This window comes from Poecilia mexicana, unplaced genomic scaffold, assembly GCF_051168715.1.
Source record: "Poecilia mexicana isolate PSO_F unplaced genomic scaffold, ASM5116871v1 scaffold_13, whole genome shotgun sequence".
NCBI lineage: Eukaryota > Metazoa > Chordata > Actinopteri > Cyprinodontiformes > Poeciliidae > Poecilia > Poecilia mexicana.
In genome coordinates, this window is record NW_028263382.1 from 30,566,263 (window position 1) to 30,587,160 (window position 20,898).

General features: G+C 40.6%; 1 protein-coding gene across 1 annotated transcript; it reads right to left on the bottom strand.

Moving 5' to 3' along the window:
* Positions 1-2,798: 2,798 nt before the first annotated feature.
* lrfn1 (leucine rich repeat and fibronectin type III domain containing 1) lies at positions 2,799-10,418 on the bottom strand. Its single transcript, XM_014986763.2, has 2 exons — positions 8,273-10,418; positions 2,799-4,746 (listed from the first exon to the last, which is right to left on the bottom strand). Exons 1-2 carry the CDS (start codon positions 9,649-9,651, stop codon positions 3,855-3,857), a joined length of 2,271 nt encoding a protein of 756 aa, XP_014842249.2. The 5' UTR covers positions 9,652-10,418; the 3' UTR covers positions 2,799-3,854.
* Between the last annotated feature and the right edge of the window lie 10,480 nt (positions 10,419-20,898).

Here is a 20,898-nt window from a genome sequence, read left to right on the forward strand (position 1 = left end):
ATCATTGACTTGTCTTTTTTGTTGTTGTTGTTGACTTGAGCGATTTTGGAGGCACAGTGGCTTTCTAAAGTTTACAAACTCCTGCCATGATGCTAGCTTTTGTCATTTAAAAATGAAGCTTTGATGTGATGCAAATCCTGAAAAGCTTCCGGTTTAAAGGTATTGACTAAGAAGAAGCAGGATGCAATTAGCAAAAGAAAAGGTAACCAAACATCATTTGGGGAGTACAAATCTGTTTTTATTGCAGACGATGCATAATTAATTTAAAATTGTGAACTCAGTTCTAGTTATTAACAATCTTTAACATTGTCATCTGATCAGTTCAACCTGAAATAAGATCAGTGGAGAGAAAAAAAAATCTATAAACTGCAGATGAAGATGAGATTCATGCCTATAATGAGAGTGCCTAAACCTCTGCCCGGAATGGTACTTAAAATAGCATTCATTACTGTAGTTCACATTAATTGGGATTTTATAATTATATATCAAAGAGTAACAGAGAGGCAGTGACACAGGTTCTGCAGAGGCAGGTGAGTAAAATGCCAACAATGATGACAGAAAATTAATTTTCCCACTTGACTTCTCTTTTCTATAATTGTTTTATTGATAATATCAACATGTCTAAGGTCAAAATAGCTGTTGAAGTATGGGAGAAGACCGTAGTGAATAAGTGCAGTGCTGCGCCTCACCTCTGGTGGCGCTGTGTCATACACAGTGAAGGAAGCAGGAAGGAAGTTTTCGCTTGCCCGTTGCTATCTTTCTCCATATCGCCAATATATTTGTTTAATTCCACATGTTCTACATATGTTGACGTTCCAACCGTCTGCCTGATGTATTTAATGAATACGAGCAACATGTTTAGTCTTTCTAATCGGTCATTTCTTGAGCAGTGAAAATGCGCAGGTGTGGGAGAAAGTACCGTTCCTCACTGATACAGGGCGGTGCTGAGCCCCGTAGGCACAACCATAGACATAATATAAGAGTAGGCCCCGCATTGGCCGCTTATATTATGTCTATGGGCACAACAGCCAACATTCTTCTTCTACACGTCTAAAAGACTGAAAATAATCGTAAAATACAACAAATGCAGTCGAAGAAGAACCGTTCCTTGGTGGTCATCTTCATTAAAGCTTCCAGATTTTAAAAAATTAAATTAAAATTGACTTTTTTCCCCTTGTATACAGCTGAATGATATTACAGCAGCACGCTGCATTCACCAAAGGGAACTCCCCTCCCCCCCACCTATTTTCGCATAGAAGGTCTACATATAAAATGAAGAATAATTTTATGCACGTATTTCAATCTTAATCAGAAAAAGAAAGTGGTCAGCCAAATAAAATACTCAAACAATAAAAAATAAAAAAAATCTAATTTTACCGTTCATCAATTATTCCTATTATTATTGGGGCCTGCCCATAGCAATGCATAGGGAGGACAGTGATCGCCTTGATTTGCAAGTAGTGTTGCCACCCGTCCCGTAAAATATGGAACCGTCTCGTATGTGGCTGTCGTATGTAGTGTCCCGTATTACGGCACGCTATTTGTTCCGTATTCTACAAATGTGTAAATAAATATAGGATTAGTCCCCGAGTACTTTATATAGTAGGCTGCCCCAGTCATTGTTTCACTCACGGTGCTGGGATATTGTGCCTAACTGCTTTCTGGGTAACACACACTAACCGATAGTTTTGACCCCCAAAATAATATTGAAATTGCCGTCATGCCTACAAAAATCGCTCTATTGGTATGAAAGTCGGTCATAACATCGCATCGAATGCCTGCTCCCGTAAAATGTTTTTGAAATTTCTCTAGGACTGACGGTTTTCTGTCAAGGTGAAATCACGTGACAGGGTAGCCTCAGGCACTCAACCATTCATTTTCATACCTTTCTGAAAAATTTCAGAACTCAGCGCACACCATCTCTCTCTCTCATCGCTCCTATTATTGTGAGTGAGCTACAGATATGAATCGCGGTACTATCGGAGATGAGACATAGCAATCTCATACGCTTCAAACAATTTTCGGATCGCTTTTACGGATCCTGAATGGGAAGCAGTTGTTCGGACTGCTTTTTTCAGAAAAACTGACTGCTTCACACAGATAGAATTCTATCTCTCCCTCATATGACTAAGAATATTTAACGTATTGAAAGCTTTAAAAAGTTATGGTCAAAACTGAAATATAAGCTTCTATATTGGATTTATTCACCTGAGTCCGGACCTTATACGTCAATGCAGAGAGGATATTATCACTTACTGTTATGTTCCCACATCTGCTGACAGCATGATTGGTTAATCCTGCTAATTTTCAATGCTCAGAACTAAAACTAAATAAGAACTAAAGCTACAGCTTTTCCCATAAACCAGACCTTTCTGCCCTGGGTGGAGTATGCAGATTCACACTAATAAATTCTCAAGAAAAGCGCCTAATTAGAAACAATAGAAAGCTTTGTCTCCCCCTGGTGGTGAACATTTGCTCCTACGCCGTTGTGTAACAACAGCTGGCTTCATTTGGATTCAGCACCACGTCCAGTTGGCTTGTCCCTCGCAGTCACACATCCCACTCCACTCTATTGGCGCTGTGACGCTTTCACTTAAAACCTCAAAAATAGCACTGAGGAATCAAATATTTATCATTTCGATTCGTGTGTCCCTCTCTCGCTCGCTACAGTGGACACTGGAGCAGCACAAGACATAAAATAATCCAACCACAACAGCAGCAGCAAAAAAAAAAAAAAAAAAAAAAGAAAAAGAAAAAAACCAAAACAAAAAAAAAAACAAAAAAACAAGCACTACTGATACAGTTAACCCACACAAAAAATTTAATACCCTTCATGAGGGGATAAATGGTTCAAACTTGGACATACTAAATATTGAGAGGTGTGATGACAGGTTTTTAATGTAAAAACTTGCAGCCAACACCCAAATGCTCTGTAAAAAGTCACGTGACGTATGACTTATTTACTTTACATAGTTAGTACACATACACCAATATTTTAATATACTTATATATGTCTTTTTTTTGTTTGTTTGTTTGTTTGTCGTCTTTTATCTAGACCAGCCAGATACAGTACCGATGAATATACAGTCACGTCTGGAACAATACCTATTCAACATCGCACAGTCTGACCGTCCATGGCAGATTCTCACATCAACTCCTTTTTATCCACTAACATTAGAAATGAGCATTCGGAAAAAAAAAAGAAAACTCTGCTTCTTTTTGTTATTAATATTGTATAGACTGGTGTTGATACTTGTCCTTGTATCTCGTGTCTTCTGTGCAAAAGTTTTTTTTTTTCTTCATCAAAAAACAAAAACAAAAACATGATTGACATAACAGGGTACCTGGCTGTTCACTTTACAAGTTACTGCTTAATGAAGTTTTTTTTTTTAATGATTATTATTATTATTTTTTTAACAATTAAACAGTCACATCCAAATGCCAAACCCCTCTCCTCCCCGTCGGTGTGCCACAGAAAACGGTGAAAACCGAAAAGCCAAAAACAACACTTCCCATCGCCGTCAAGAGTGGGAGGTTTGTGACTACAGTGAGCAGCATCCTCCATTCATACATTTAAAAGAATAAGGCACCGCTGCAAAAAAAACCCAAAAAAACAAAGAAGAAGAGACATGGCCCAAATAAACCTCTCTGGGAGCACGATGGGGGGGAAGCAGGACGACAGGATACTGTTCTCCTCCAGCAACTCACAGGAAGTCAGCATGAGTACATAAATGTGCTTGTTTTTAATCATCGTTGTGCTGTATGGCATGTAGACGTTTTGTGTTTTTACGTTACGTTTGTGCCTTTTTTAAACGTTTCTTTTTTATTTAAAATTTTTTGCTACACTGCTTTCCTCAAACCGTGCTCTCAAGCATCCACTCAGTGCTGCTGAATGTAACTCTCCTGTTGGCGAGCGGCGATGACTCTGTGTTGAGCTGGTTGGTGGACCTGTGCCACCTCGTCCTCGCTCTGCGTGGGTAACTGTGACTCTGAAATATGGAGTAATCCCCGCCATCGAAAGAGAATCTGTGCCTAGTTCGTGCCAGCTCGTTGGGGAGTAACCCCACGCTGGCCAGGGCGTTTTTCTTGTCCTTAAGCCTGGGAGCCTCCTTAGTGCCGGCATTGGAGCCTATCAGGCAGAGGGACATGGTGGAGCCGGTCAGGCTGCTGTCCGTCTGCGTGTCCTCAGATGGCGGCCCGCAGCGCTGAGCATCCAGGCTGCTCCTTCTCTTCATTTTGTCTGCATTTGGGGGCAGCTCCACTTCGAGGACTGCCACCGCGGCTGCCAGTTCCTCCTTCTTCTCGCTGTCCACCTTCAACACCAGAGCCATGCACTCTTTGGGCGCCAGCACTTCGCCCTCGTCAGACGGCTGCTTGGACACCGAGTGCTGCAGCCGCTGCTGGCTGCCGTTGGTTTGCGAGTGCATGGCGAAGCTGACCTTGGCCTTTGTGTCCACGGGGCTGCCATAGGCCTTGTAGCGGATCATCAGGATGATGATGAACACCAGCACGGAGGCGACGATAATGCCGCCGATGATGATGATCATGGTGCCTCCCAGGAACTGGCTGTGCATGAAGCGGCACTGGCTGACCTCGTTGGACGTGTGGAACTGCACGCAGCCGACCACGCGCGTGGCCGTCAGCGACGTGATGCCGTCGTCGTACACGGCCAGCACGCAGAGGTCGTACTCCCGTCCTGCAGCCAGGTCGTTGATGAGGAAGTTTTTGCTGGTAGACGGGATCATTCTGCGGAGGAAGAGAGAAACGATGCAGTGGTTAAGATATAAAGACCTTATAAAAACAGAAACTCGACACAAACTCGATTTGCATAGAGTGATAGAAATCACGAAAGAGTTCATTTAATATTCAGCCCCTCCAAGTCTTCTGGGGTGAACCTCTACCTGCTGAACCTTTCTTACTGTCTTGGCAAAATAATTTGACCCAAGCCAGATTGGATGAAGTATACCAATGAGCAGCAATTTTCAAGTCTAGAGAAGAGTTAGATTTAGGTCAGGACTTGAATTGGGCCATTCAAAGCCATTATATACTTTGCTTTCACCTTTTTAATCAACCTCCATCCCAGCCTCCAACAACATCTCTTCAAGATTTGCCATGTATGCAATGTTCAATTTAATTCAAAAACACTTGATTAATTCCAAAGAGAAATTAAATAATGTCCCGTATAATCCCATGTCCAGTCAACCTACCACACGATGCGGCCAACATCATGCTTCACCACAAGAACAGTATTTCCAGGATTATCTGAAGTTAGTACTCTGCCACACATGGTGTTTTGTGCAAAAGTCAAAATATTAATTTTTTTGTCTCACATGACCAGAGAATGTTTTTTGTAGATGGAAGCTTCTAATCCCTTCCTTTTGACTATGACTTTTTTTTCTTTCCACCCTTCCATTAAGATCAGATTTGTGGTGTTCAAAACTAACAGTACCGTCAGAGTTAACACGGGCATCTGGTTTGGTTGGACTGAAGTGCTATGTTAGATGTTGAAATCTGGTGACATTGTTCAATAACCCTACATTAAACTTTTCCACATCTTCATTCCTGATCTGGACCGCTGTGTTATTTGAGCTCTTTGAAAACTTTTGAGGGATTTTCGTTAGGGGTATCAGAGTAATGGGGACTTTCCTTCCACCTAACCATAATTTGCAACAAAATCCCAACAGAACATACTGAAACTTGTGGTTGTTACGTGACAAAATGTGAAAAAGTTAAAGGGTTATGAATACTTTGGCAAGACATACGTAGCATGAGAAAATAACATACGCTCTTTCAGGCTTGTTTGTAAAATGAAAGCAAAGGTGTTAAAGTATTAAAAACGCTTTATTCTCTCCCTACAACAGCTGCAGGCTGCAGGACAAGTGATGAGCGCTGGGAAGAGGGTGTTTTGTTGTGTGATTACCTAAGGTCAAGTGCAAGATTACGCTAAATACGCAGGAGAAAGGCATTGTCTTCGGGTCAACGTTGCCGTTAATATAATTAGAAGCCTGTTCCTTTTCCCTAAAGGCGGACTTTGATGGTTATCATTTGGTGGGTAATAATGTACCACCTAAAGACAAAATAACACTCAGCTCCATGCTGAAACTGAATGAGAAAATTATACAAGAGAGCTACTCATTATACCTGATAAAAGCTAAAAAAAAAAAAAAAAAAAAAAAAAGGGGGAGCGAATGAAAGCATGTAAACCACTATTATTAGTTTGCTCTGCCAAAATGAAATCCTGAAATACAGTAAATTTGTGTCACAGAATTCAAAAGGAACACATGAAGCTTAATCAAAAGACTTTCTATTGGTACTTTCAGCCCCATGTTTAAGGGAGAGAGATATTTCTATACCAGCATAAGCCTTTGTAAGCCGACACTAAAAGCTATTCAATTTTCAGTTTTATCCTGTCTACTATGAAATTCAACTGTGCATACTTTTTTTTTTTTTTTACTATGACTAAACATTAGCAATGCACTCACATTTAGACTGCAGAAAGAAATTAGGATTCTGTATTAACATGGTGTTGTTCTTCAAAGTCGTTTTAATCCTATAATTTAGTCGCAGCTAATTGCAAACACTTGGGTCTGAATTTTAAGTGCCTGTGTTGTACTTTGGTAATTACACTGCCTAGCAAAAGTATTCCCACCCATTGAACATTATCACAGTTTGTCATGTTACAACTACACACATAAGTGTTTTTTTAATTTTTTTTATTTCTGGGATTACATATGATAGATCAACAATACGTTGAGCACAGCAGGGAAGTGGAAGGAAAACGTTCCAAGTTTTTTTTTTTTACAAATAAAAACGGGGAAAAAATATGTTGTGCATTTAGCCTTATTTACTTTTTACTTCTTTACTGAATAAAATTAAACGCAGCAAGATGCCTTCAGAAGTCACCTTATTGGTAGATAGAGCTGAACTAATAAATTATTAGAGTTAAAGCCAATAACACATCTAGATTCTGAAATATGATGGGGCAACATCATCAACGTTTTTTTTTTTTTTTTACAGGAACAGAACAAAAAGCCAAAATTCAGACAACAGTGGCTGAAACTAAATACAGGTTAAAAAAATAAGACTTGAGACTGAGGAACATATTTTCATCTGAAAATATGTGTCAAAACTTGAAAAGAGACATTTATAAAATTTCCATATTTTCTCAAATCAAGCAATTTAGAAAGCTGCTTGAAGCATGAAGCCATACATCAAAAACTGTACAACTTTTGTTGTACCAAAAAGTGGTTTGGCCTTCCGATACTGGTGCGTGCAATATTTTAATATGTTAAAAAAAAAAAAAAAAGTCTAAGCTTGAATGTGACAAAGAAAAACATTTACTATTGGATCTTATCTTTGGTATTTGTGCAGCTTATATGCTTTTCATATCCAACTCAGAAAGCAAAAATATTAAAGGTTTAAGCTGTAATTTGTAACCTTTTGGGCATTAGAGAACAATACCAAAGAAAAAAAAGCTATTTGTCAACCTAAAGCTTATTAATTCTCTCAAAGCCAGTCTGTTCTTTCATTGTTTTAACTTGTTACTGTAATGTGTTAGTTCTGTTTTCAATTTGCAATAAGCAAATGATGTGAATCCTCTACGACAAACCTCAGCTTTACAGAGTTTTTCTAATTTCTTTCTGTGCTGCAGCCAATTATTTTCCAACCCTTTCTAATGATACAGTTACATGGAGTGAAATACTTATTGTGCTATTGTTGCTGTCATATTACATTCTAATGATGCTGATTAAGACCGTTTGGCTCTTTGGGGTACTTGGACTTGCAATGCAATGTTTGCAACAATTCACTCAGTTTTGGAGTCAATGTGGGGAATAAACTGAATCAATCTGATGCCACTTGAGGTTTTTTTTTTTTTACTTTAGTTGCTCTCCAAGAATTTTAGACTTATTCTCTCCTTACTTCATTAATGAGTGACCCTGAATAGATATAAACATTGTTAAATAATTTTGGGGATTCCAACTCCAAATGTCTTCCGCAATGTTTCTCAACTCAGGTCCTCAGGGACGGCTACTCTGCATGTTTTAGCTGGTTTCCCTTCTGCCACACACCTGATTTGAATAAGTGGGTGATTTATAAGGTTCTGCAGCACTAGATGGCATGCGGAGGAGGTCAATCATTTGAATCAGGTGTTCTGGAACAGAAGAATCTAAAATACGCAGGGCGGTGGTCCCCGAGGACCAGAACTGAGAAGCACTGGTCTACTGGAACACACTTTTCTCTCGCTGCCCATCCTGCCTCCACCCTGGCTTACCTGTACACCAAAGTATCATCTGCAGTGCTGTTGTACTGAATCTGGTACATCCTGATCCCGGGGATGTGGCGTTCAGACGGCCAGCGGATCACGGCAGAGGACGAGGTCAGCTCCGTGACCAGGACCCTCTTGTCCTGCTTGTCGTAGCCTTTTGTGTCGTTGCCAGCTTTGGAGGAAGTGGTGATGTCGGAGAGGCCGGGGTCCTCGCGCATATGGCCGGTGTTGTTCACAAACAAGGGTAAGGGGATCATGCTGATCTCCACGGCGGCCGTGGCGATGCCGGCAGCATTGGACGCCACGCAGTTGAACGACCCGCTGTCCTTCAGCGTGGTGATGAGAATGTCAAGGGTGCCGTTGTCATACAGGATGGTGCGCGAGTTGTTGTGCACCAGCTTGCCGTCCGGTGACCTCCAGTGAATGTCTGGATCTGGATCCCCCATGGCTTTGCACTTTAGAGTCACACCCTGGCCCTCCATCACATAGGGCTTAGAGGAGTAGTGCTTGGTGATCAGTGGGGGCTCGCAGATGAACTCCTCCTCCTGTATCGACCAGAAATATTTGTCCATGAGGTGCTCCGGCGAGGCGCAGGTCTCCAAGTCGTCCTCTCGCGTCAGCCGGCGCAGCCACAGCAGCTCACAGTTGCAGTGGAAGGGATTCCCGCCAAAGCTCACCACCAGTGTGGACGAGCTGGAGCCCTTGGCGTCGGACAGAACCTGGGCGTGCTGGAACAGGCTGTCCGGCGGAAGCTTCTGCAGCCGGTTAGAAGTCATGTCCAGGCGGACCAGCTTGGTGAGCAAAGTGAAAGTCCCCGCTTCTATGTAGTCAATAAGGTTATGGTCCAAGGTGAGCGTGTTAATGTTAGTCATTCTGGCTATGGCCTCCCAGGGAAGGCTGCGCAGATTGTTGTTGGACAGATCCAAGTCCTCGATGGTGGCGACAAACTCGTCGAAGGAGGTCGAGGCCACCTGGTGGATCTGGTTGTTCCCGAGGATGAGGTGCCGCAGGTTGACGAGGCCTTTGAAGTGATCGCTCTTTATGACGCTGAGCCGATTCCCGTCCATGTGCAACGCCCGGAGCGAGCGCAGGCCCAGGAAGGCGTGGGGCACGATCTGGCTGATGGTGTTGCGGGATAAGGTGAGGTGGACCAGGCTGGTCATGTTGAGGAAGTCCTTCTTACGAATAATGGTGATGAAGTTGTCGGTGAGCCGCAGCTCCACGGTCTTGCGGTCGATTGTGGGGGGCACGAACAGCAAGCCGGTCTTGGCGCAGAGCAGAGTCAGAGTGGGCGAGAGGTGCTGGCAGATGCAGCGGCCGGGGCAGGAGCTGTAGCCTTTCACCAGAGCTGCACACAGCAGCACGCACACAACCAGCCGGTCCATTGGTGATTATTTTCCAGGCACTGTGTGAGAGGCAAACAGAGGAGAAAAAAATAAAAATAAGAGAGACGGTGAATAAAAAAAAAAACAGAGATCTTTGAATTAATAAATAGCATCATAGCCTTTTATGAGACCCTGCTGCAAACATCCAGAGTCTGACCAAGATTGCTGAGACTGCCAGGGAACCATCAATCACAAAATGAAATAGAGCTTTGCTGAAATAATGGCACCTGAGATGATGAAAGGCTGGGCCTGCTCGGTAAGAAGCCTCTGCAAGCCTTTTTAATGGAAATAACAGAATGTTTTTGCTTTTTTTCCCTTTTTTTGGAGCTGCATCACCACCATATAATATAACAGCTTGAGTGATCACAGTGCCTATAATAGGCAACCATACCATCATCTAACAAAGTGTATTTGTTTTTCCCCAGACTGCGTTTCACATCGGGCTGGAGGAATTAAAGCAGGAAAAAAAAGGCACTTGTCAAACAGAGCTGGAGGATTTTTATAACCTTTTCATGTTCCGCTGCCGGTGCTGCGAGAAATTAGACAGCAACCTGTCATGTAAATCAGAACAACAAAAAGCAAAGGTGAAAACAAAGCGAGCAGGAGTTGATTCGAATCCGTCTCTTGAAGGACTTTCTAGATGATTCTCGGGTTTTTAGGGATGTTCTGATTCCCTGATTCCCCCTTTAGAGGTATTGATCTCAGCCTGTGAAAGAACGCGCCCCTGGTGACCAGGGGTTAAGGAGTGATCCTTGGTTGCAGGAGCAACACATGGCACATAAACAGATGCCATTTTGCCAGTCGCGTTAGCCTCTTTGGCATAGACCTCAACTGCAAATGCCTTAAGCTTGATTGCTGATGTGAGAGCCCGTTGATGCTGATTAGGTAGAGAGATGCCAACTTACTTCTCCTGTCTAGGTTTGCAGCAGCCTACCACTCCATCTAATCTCACAAGGTGATTTTTTCCCCCCTCCTTCTCCAGGTCTGAAGTGCCAATCTGAAGCCATGTTCAGTATAATTATTCTAATTGACCGAGGAGGAGTTGTCTAAGGATTTTCTGTGCGTCTTTCAGGATTTGTGTCACTTATGTGCCGTAATTTTACAGCCTTTTTATTCACAGACATGTAAAAATTATGTTTGCTAAACGGTAGTCAGACCAGATGGAGCTCTTTAATGACCAACGCTTTATTTTGGTTTGACGTGAGACAAACAAAAGAACCTCATGCCACATACGTGGTCACCTCATAAAACACCGCACAGTCCTTTGTTGAAGCATGTTCTTCACCTGCATGTTGGATAAAATTTCACGTTCAAGTGGTGTGGGCAAAGTCAACAAAAGCAGAGAAGTATGTGCAGGTTCCCTGCAGCCCGCTGGGTGTCCTCATGGCCTGGCTGTGTTGTGGTCCTGCTCCAGCTGTGATTCCTGGTGGGGCAGCACGGTTTATCCTGGTCCTTATACTGGATTTTGCTGGGGAAGGACTGCTTAGGTGCAATATTTGGTAGAACATAATATTTTAAGTGCAATGCTTGCAAGTTTTGTATCGATATATTGATTCTATTGGACTTTCAGTGCATTTAATACACAGACTTGATGTACCTTCTTTTTATTAAGTGAGGTGCTAATGCTCACTCGGCTGGGTCAGACTGTACAAAGGGCTTACCGGGGCCCCACAGATTTTTAGTTTCTTTTTTTTAAATGTGTGTTTTGCTGACATTATGCTTTAAATAAAAGTGATAGATCCATATCAGGTGAGTTGTATAATTTTTTGGGGGGATTTTTATGAAAATAACACTCAAGTATTTGAAAATTATGAAGTTGTAGTAAACTTTTTGGGGGAACAAAATGGAGCCACTGGACTGGGGATGTTTTAATGCATGCATCAGTTCACCCCTGCTGATGTACAGGATTGCTCAATGTGATGTAATTTCCATTGGTCAAATTTTTCTAATATTGTGCAAGTCTACTATGGTCCTTTCAAGGTATTGTAAACTTTGGCGTTGTGTGTAAGGATAATCTCTGTTAGGTCATACTGCTGCTCCACAGGTATGTTTGGAGTGGATCAGTGAGAAAGAACGAGTGTTATGCCAACGATTGTTACCAAAAGACCCTAACCACTGGTTCTGGTCATTAACCCAACGGTTGGGAAACCACTGATCTACAAAGGTTGATGTTAACCCTTGTGTGTGTGAAGACTGAGGCAAACGTAGAGGACTATGGCAAATGATACAAGTTTTATGTGTGTGGGGTCGGTTGGACCCCATTTCTGCATGCAAGGGTTAAGAGGAATGCTCCAAGATGGGAAATCATCATGAGAGAAAACTGAATTATGTCCTTTTGGCTAAAGGTAGTTGTAAAAAGTACTGATAGCAAAGTTATCAAAGATTGTGCCCATTAGTGATAAGTCATTTCATTCATTGAACGTTTTTCCTCCCTGAATAAATGTACGCAAATGAAAGGGATGATTTTTCACAGCTTCACCCAATGACTGTTGGAGACTGGCATCAGCCCCCCTTTATCCTCCAAGGATAAGTAAGTAAAATCAAAACGTATTACTTTTACATCCTTTTTCCAGAAGTGCTATCGATTATGTGCAGCACACTGAAGGAGTCAAAGCAATAGTAATGAATGCCCAGATTGTCAGTAGCTCTGAACATGATTTGAATTCTTGCTGCATGACTCATGCGGCATTTTAAATGTCACATATCAAATTTCATTAAAAAGTTGGCGTCGGCCAGTTTTCCTTCCCTCTTTCATGTGTTGTCTCTATTAAGAAAAAAAAAACAATCTGATGATGCAGTGAGACAAATAAGACTCCAAGTGCTTTGCTATCATTTGACTCTGACCTAAATTGAATTCGCGAGACGCTGCTGCACTCACACACACACACACACACGCACACACACACACACACATTCACGCGCGCATGCATGCTACAACACACTGCAGACTGGATGGCAACTAACAGACAGACAACAGGGCATCTTGTTAGCCATGAAATACTGCCACCCAATCAGAGCTCTCATTAAAATCTGGGCTCCTATGATATCATTATCTAAGGCCGGCGGAGCAGCTTGAAGCACAGGTTCAGGCTGGTGGAAGAGTTTTATCAAAGACTGCTGATCAAATTTAGTCAATGCTGGCAGCACTGGCTCAACTTCAGCCCACATTTCTCTTGACCATTAGTGTTGAGAGAGAAACTGGAGGCAGACCTCTTCTTGGATTTATGTGTGTGCACTTTTCTCTCACCTTACTTGACTCATTGAGATGTAACTTTCTTAAACTACACCAGTGGACTGCAACATGCATATATATACACACACACACAGTTGTTTTCTGAAATCAGCTACAAATATTGTGAGATTAAGCCTCGTGCAAATGAAACACACTATTGGTATTGGATGATTTATGAGCCACCCCCTTTAGAATAAATTTATTTGCGACGCGTTTTACCGCTGGCAGCAAAGTGTGACAGAGTGAGCGAGACTTGGGGAACTGGAGTGTACCTCATCCTTTCTGCACATTAGACTGCCTTCGTAAGAGCTGGTTAAGCTGTGTTAAACCTCGACATATTAGTGACCTTGCTCGATCGCGTTAGTATTCCGATGCTAACTAGGACACGAGGCTTGTGGTTTCTCACAGGACCATCTGTGCCTGAGCACTTTCCGCCACACCATCAAGGATACTCCACTGAGCTCTCCGTGTCTCCGGGAGAGGGGGGGGAAAACTTTGTTGCCACAGCAACTCTCGTTCAAAATGTAGGTCTTTGAATTGCATTAAGATGAAGACGAGCTGCTCAAAAAGCGAAACTCCAGCCCTAATGGGTTCAAAGCAGGCTTGACGTTGACGTGAATAGATGTATAAATGGCCAAATGAGTTAAATGAAAAGGGCAGCTCCGCCTCACGTTCGGTTTATTACTCGATATTAGTGCCGGTCACTAAATCCAATAACTGGAAAACAGGCAAAATGAACCAGAGTTGAGGGTCATTATTAGGGAACAAAATCTTTCAAATAAATGACATTCAGACACAATTTCAAGTTTGTGTCTGCGTTGTTTGTCTGTTTTCAGGAGCTGCAGTGCATTCATATCATGCTGCGACTATTGTTTCATTCTGAATTTATGTGCTAATCCTACACTGAGCAGCACACAATTGCGAAGTGGAAGGAAAACATTCATCCAAAGAAAGCCTTTGCCAGAGAAAAATAACCCTACGCCAGGGGTGGCCAACTAACTTTGTTCCTCAGTCTCCAGTCTTGGAGGTATCAGATGTTTCTCTTGTCCAACTCAAATCAAACTAGAACTACGAGCAGTTATCGGTGGGTTCCGAGCCCGACCCAGTAAGTCCGACCCCCACATCCTGGTTTATGATACAGGGAACAATGTCTGAAATAGTTGAAATAGTCACTTGCTAGTTAATTTGTATGGAGAGAAAATGATCTAATATTTATGACAGTAGTTTGGCTGTTTGCCCACACATGCGCCAACATGGATTCCCAACTTTGGAGGGAATGTCAAGTCTTTAGAAATTGAAATACATAAAAATGAATACAAATAAGCTTTTTTGGGGGGGAGCCACTTAGACCCAACGGGACTTTGGTTTTATCACATAAAACTCTAATAACACTGTGAGGTTGGGGTGTCAATACTTTTGCAAAGCCCTGCAAGTCAAGAAAATTATTAATGCTAAAAATGAAAATGAAAAACAACAACAACAAAAGCACGCTTAGTTTCGAAGGAAATTGCCTTTACAGCTTCAGGAAGTACAGTTCGCTGTTAGGGCTGTGGTCAAGTCTTTATGGTTTATCAAACAGCAGCTGGGTGCAGAGACCGTAGCTGGAGTGGCTTTTGTCTCTCAGCGCCCTTTGGGCTCTGCAGAGACACATGACCTCGCTGATATAATTGATGTTTGCTTCACGGGCCCCCGGTAATGTTCTGGGCAGTCGTAATTACTCGCTGCTGGAGCTTCCTGTCTCGGGCCGCGCACCACCGGAGCCAGGTTTGTTCCGTCTCCAGTGTGGATGCTTTTGTTGTCACTCCTCTGCGCAATTAAAAACAAAACGCGTCGCAACAGGGCTCAGCCTTCCTAAGTTTCCCGAGGAAGTACAGTCATTTTTAACAATTTATATAGTGACACAAGCCAAACACCCACAAGCATACAGAGCAGTGAAACAAACTGCTACAGACGGTGTTACAACAAAAAGGCTCCTTGTACAATTAGCTAATGTGTAAAACCTGTAAAAAAATAAAAAAATAAATAAACTTACTGTTTTGTGTGAATCTGCTAGTCAGGCAAAGCAGAACTAATCATCAGAAAAACATGCAAACAAACAATTTTATCCAAACTAATTTTATGTTGCATTTACACTTTTTCTTGCCTTGCCATGTTTCTTGGTGTATCTCTAAATACATGTTTTATGTTGATGAAAACATGAAGAAAATCAGGGGAATAATGTGAAATATTAACCCATGTTAGGCAAATGAAGCATGTGTGTTGCTATGACGCTTCCTTGTTATATTGGGTGTGTATTAATTATTAATGTATTAATTAATTACAATTATTTTTTGTTAAACACACAAAGGTTCTGGCTGGAACCGTAGTATTCACACGTTTCTGGTATTCCCGCAGAGCGCGCGCACAAGTAACATCTGCAAACAACAGCGATGGACAACAAAGCCACCTCTCTTGGCCCACTGCGGGTTCATTGTTGTTTCACATATACAAATTTAAGGGACCCTGTAAAAAACTTGTTGTGTGTAAGTTGTGCAAAAAGGAGCTGGCCTATCGGCGAAGATGTGCGAGTCTAAAACACCACCTCAAAACAAAACATGTCACAGCAGCACATAAAGCTAATGTCAACATCCACAATTATTTCTAAAAAAGTATTTTTTTTTCAAAGTAGTTACATGACTTATCAAGACTTCATGAAACAACTGAAAGTTGAATAGATAGTAGATTTTTGAACAAATCTGACGGTTGAATAACCTAAATAACAGATTAAAAACAATAAATATGTTTGTTGTTGAGCTCACGTCTATTCATTCAATAAATTAGCTGAAAAAATGTTTTTTTTTTTTAATTGAAAATACTGCCTTTTTTTGGTCAATATATGGTTTTCGAATGTGATTAATTGCAATCAATTAATCACTGACCCTGCAATTAACTTGATTAAACATTTTAATTGATACCAAACACAAATTAAGATGGATAAAAGATGTAAAGAATTAGAGAAAGATGTTTTCATTTCATTTTTAAAATCTTTTTTGTACTTAAAGGTTCTGTGACCATGTTGGGCTGGGAGTTCCATGATGTCTACAGTCTTTGGAAATAAATTGGTTCATTTAAGTTAAATATCACCTTTCACAAAAAAAATAAAATAAAAAAAATGCAATGACAAAGGATAAAAAAACTCTAAAACAAAACATCAGTAAGAAAACACACAAAAGAATCTCTTTTAATAAAAACACATAGAATAAGAATGTCCAACTGACCCTGGATTTGTCAACAGATTAAGGTTTCCAGATGGGGGAGGATGAGAAAAACACAAGTTGAGGACGATTGTGTGTGTTTGTGTGTGTGTGGGACGTTCAGATCAACGCTGCCTCTGTAAATCTTACAAACATATTTTGCATGCACAATGTATAACTTGTGAATATTTCACCTTGATGTTGATTTTTCTGGACTTTGCTCTTTTTAGTTGTGCATCAAGGAGAAGCTGCATCTACTAGTCTGTGTCTGCTTCTAAACGCAAAAAGATGAAGCCGAATACAGGACAACAAGACTGGAAGAAAACTGAAAAAAAACTGTGAACTTCAGTCAAAGTCCAGACCTGATTCTGTGACTGGGCTTGAGAGATGTGGTTGGGGCATGCAATCTGATTGGCCTAGAGCTGTTTATCAAAGTGGAATGGGCAAAAATGTTCATCTGCAGATGGACTTACAGCTGTCCTACAGCTATCATTTTATCAAATTTGTTTGTACTTAAAGGTTCTGTCCCAGAAAATGTTGTGATAAATGATGGTATTGTTATTTTCAGACCATTTTCAAGTAAAATATTGATAATGGCATAAAACTGCAAGTTCACACACCCACAGGCTAATAAACCCTGCATAGAGAACACCTAGTACAGGAACTGCAAATCATCTTAACGATCCAAAATAAAATTCAACAACCAAAAACGATAAATAAAAACCAAACACAACAAATAAGATAGACCATAAAGTCTGAAAAATTGCCCTTCAAAAAATCTTGAAAATCAGAATGGAAAGTACTTCTCATTTTAATTAATCATGCGATTAATTGCTTACCTGCAAATTACCTGTAGCTGTAATTTTGGTAAAATCTGGTTATGAAAGAAACAAAAAATATATTTTTATTTTCTTTCCACCCCTGAATTGTGTCACTGCTGGTCTATTACATAGAGCATCAATGAAATGCCTTGGAGTTTCAAGATGAAACATATTAAAAGGGGTTCAGAGGTGTGAATACTTTTGCTGGACTTCTTTTTAGCTATTTACCAAAAACTGACAGAGTGGAAGATGCATTGTTCAGGTCCTGCTTCAGGTCTTTGCTGGAACCCATTTTTGGTTTTATTTTCAACACACAAATTCATTTTTAGGAGATGAAGTTTAGAGGGCAAACATTTCCTCTTTTGTAAGTTTTCAAGGTTCCTCCACGTATAAGGACTCACGGATTGAAAATCCAAAGTAAAAACTAAAAAAGGTAAAACCTTCAGAAAACCAGATGAACTCTTGGCCAAGACCGCTTTTATAAATATTACAACAAAGTCTACAGGAAGAAATTAGGGATATTTCTTTTGCACTGTATTATCCACTTATAAGTCTGAAATAGCTATAGCTTCAGGGCCTTTCTCCTGCAAGGCTCATTATGCTCTGATTAGCCTGCAGTGGCTAAGTTGGCAAACCTCAGGAAGTCTTTATTAAAATGTGTCTCCTGATATTGTAAAGTAAAGAGGGGAAAAAAAACCAGGCAGAATAAGAACAGAGGAAAAGTCTCTTTCCTTCTGGTCATCAAAACCTCATACCACCTTTTAAGTGAGAAAAAGATAAACCATTCTTCAGAACTCTTTTATAATAAAATAACATATGGTTTTCAGAGGGTTTTTGACCTTAGTTATCTTGTTAGAGTTAAAACCCCAGGATTAAAACAAATAACCACGTTATTCAAATTTTAACAGCTTTTCACATCTGATAGTCTGGTAGACTCGGTTGCAACCTTTGCTATGTTTTCAGCTGGTGTGGTTCACTTTCACACCGTCAAACGACGCAATGGTGCTAATGGAAACAACATGAAAACATCTTAAGAGGACAACTTCCTTCATCACAAAATGTAACAAAAGATGGAGTGGCGTCAAATTTTAGCGGTACGATTTCTCTCTCGTCTTTGGCGAAAGACCACAATCTACTTCTAGCTAGCACTAAAGCATTTGTCTTGGTCGTGTTTACCCAGAATGCCCTTTGCTACGGGTCGCTTCCTGCTTTTGGAGTGGTCTCCGGTCCGCTTGACGTTCACACATGCATTCGAACTGTAGCAGAGTTCACTTCACCCAAACCAAGGCCGAGTTTTTAGGCGGATCACGGTTCAAGTTTTTTTTTTTGGTCCGCATCAGAGTTTGATTGTGCTTTCACACTTCCACAAACAGAATTTTTAGACAAACGAATCAGATTTTGATTAAAGCGGAGTAAACAGGACTGGTGTGAACGCACCCTCTGACACTTCTCAAAATATTTCAGAAATGGATGCTATCCAGAGCAAGATACAAGTCTTCTAAACTTTATCTACTGTAAAAGCTGACAAGCATGGGAAGTGAATGTGATTCTTTTTTAAACCTACTATAAAACACCTATACATTCACCATCTGCTTGTATAAATTTCAAGCAAGTTTTACAAAAGTTACATCTCCATATACTTATTTAACCTATAATGTGCCTCTGATTTAGTAAATAAATCTGAATGTGGAGGAGATGGGAGCTAAGCAGGTCTACCTATGGACAGTGGTGAGTCATAACTCTTTCTGAATTATAGGTTTGCTTTCGTGGGTGGAAAAACAAACGCATATAAAATACCTTCATTTAAATACAGTAGGGAGAATGAGAAAACTAGGAGCTTTGGGAAGATGATGCTCACTCTGATGACGGCTCCACAGGCAAAGTAATTAAAAATCAGTAAGTCATATACATCTTTTGTTTCGCCCCTTTCACTCTGTCTTTTATACATAAGTAATTACTAATGTACTACTTTGACAGTTTGGCCCTGGTACATTTTGTTTCCTTCACCATGTGGATAATTAAATGTATTGAGAACTGACTGAAGAATGCGGCTTCTATCCTCACGAACCCGACACAAAAACTATCAGTTGATGACTTTTTGGTGAAGCTTTGACCTGTTGGCACTGATTTCAGCTGATTCTGGTTTCTCTTTAGAAACTGTAGAGAAAAGAGAAAAGAACAGCATTGAGAATAGGTTTAGCCTTTCCTTCCTGTCCAGAGTAGTTATTAATTATTTAAAGAGCAGAGGCAACATCACTTCACGTGTGTTAGAGGGCGTTCAGGTGAAAACTGGGTTTTACACAGTTTTTAGTATTGTATATTAGCCTTAGCTTGACTAGTAAGGTTAGCATGACTAGCATTAGTAGCACCGCAGTCTTTGTGTGTATTCTCCAGAAAATGTGGAGCAGGGTTGTACTATATGTGGCCCAGAGGGCATTTTCGAAACGATACAAATTTAAGAATTTGCATCATTTAAGAATTATACAAATTCGGTGCCTCAGGTGTTTCAGTCATCTCTGAATCCATTGTCCACAGCCATTGTGCACCACCAGTGCTGCCAACCCTTCGTTTAGAGATAAAATACAAAGTATTTCATCTCTACATAGCCAAGGTTTTTGCAATTCTCTTGCATGGACCAAATCTATTCAGTGACTTTTGCTCAAAAACAGACTTTGGCGCAGACTTTATTAAACGTGGCTAGATAAAGCAAAGAAAGAGGGACCCACATTTTGTTGTCATTGAGAAACAACATATTTTTCCCTATTCTTTTCAATCAAAACCCAAAAAGGTGGATACCTTTCTTCATATAAAGAATGCTTCCAAAAATGTCATTATGTTTCCTAATAGTTTCCATGCCTTTCCTGAAAAAACAAAAGGCATGAAAAAAGGGAAAAATAGGGCAAAAAAATGACTGCTTTGTTTGTTTAATTAAGGTATTGCAGAGTTAGTTTATAGTTATGTAGGTAAAAATATCACTATAAGTGTGTGTAAATCATATTTTTAAAATTATTAATATTGACTCGTAAGTCCTTTTGCCTTGATGATTTTGTCCCATGTGACAAAAACTGGTTTAGATTCTTTCCTTAACTCTCTTGATCTCTCACAGAATTAAGCCCAAAAAAGAGAGAAATACAGAACCAGAACCTAATTTGGAAATAATGACTTACTGTACCAAACCCGAGTCAAGCCCTGAGTCATGTAATAAATTAAAATTTAATAGAATTATGTCAGTAATAACTTATTCTAATCATGAAATTACTATCACTGAGATTAGTGCAAACCCACATCTCACAAAGTCCCCAGCCTCACAAAGCTTCATGTGAGTCACAGACCAGGCTTTGGCATGCGTTTCTTTCTGCCCGGGACTTACCGCGGACACATCTTTATTAACTGGGAATGCAGTAATCTTTGCTCCGAGCCATATTGAATATGTATTATGAAGGAAACTCTCTTCTGAGCCCCAAAAGTCAGGGAGAAAAGTGTTCACATAAGGCATGTGGAGGGCGGTTATAAAAGTTTAAAGGTACAGTCGATTAAGGCAGCCGTCCAAATTTTGTGAAATAGCAACTAAAGTTGGTGTTAAAGATTCTGTCTGCGGAAAGGAAAAAAGGAGGTTCTGTCTGGGTCAATGTTTTTGGAAAGCAAAAAGATGATCTTATTGGCACAGCTAACTCCCAACATATCTTAATTTACAGGAGGGGCTAAACGAGAGCAAAAAAAGTCAAATTCTAAACTTCTTCAAGTTTAGAATAATAGTGTAGTATACCAGAAGTTTACATACTGTAAATAAACCCTCAAACACATTCGTACATCGCTTATAATTTGCAGAAAAGCCCCACTGAGCAAGACAGACAAACCAAATGCTTTTTTCCAGTCAGCCGAATGTCTGACCACTTTTCTATGCAGAATTGGTAGCATGCTGCCATCACCTTCCTTGACAGCCGGGCCAATGTTTTTAGGT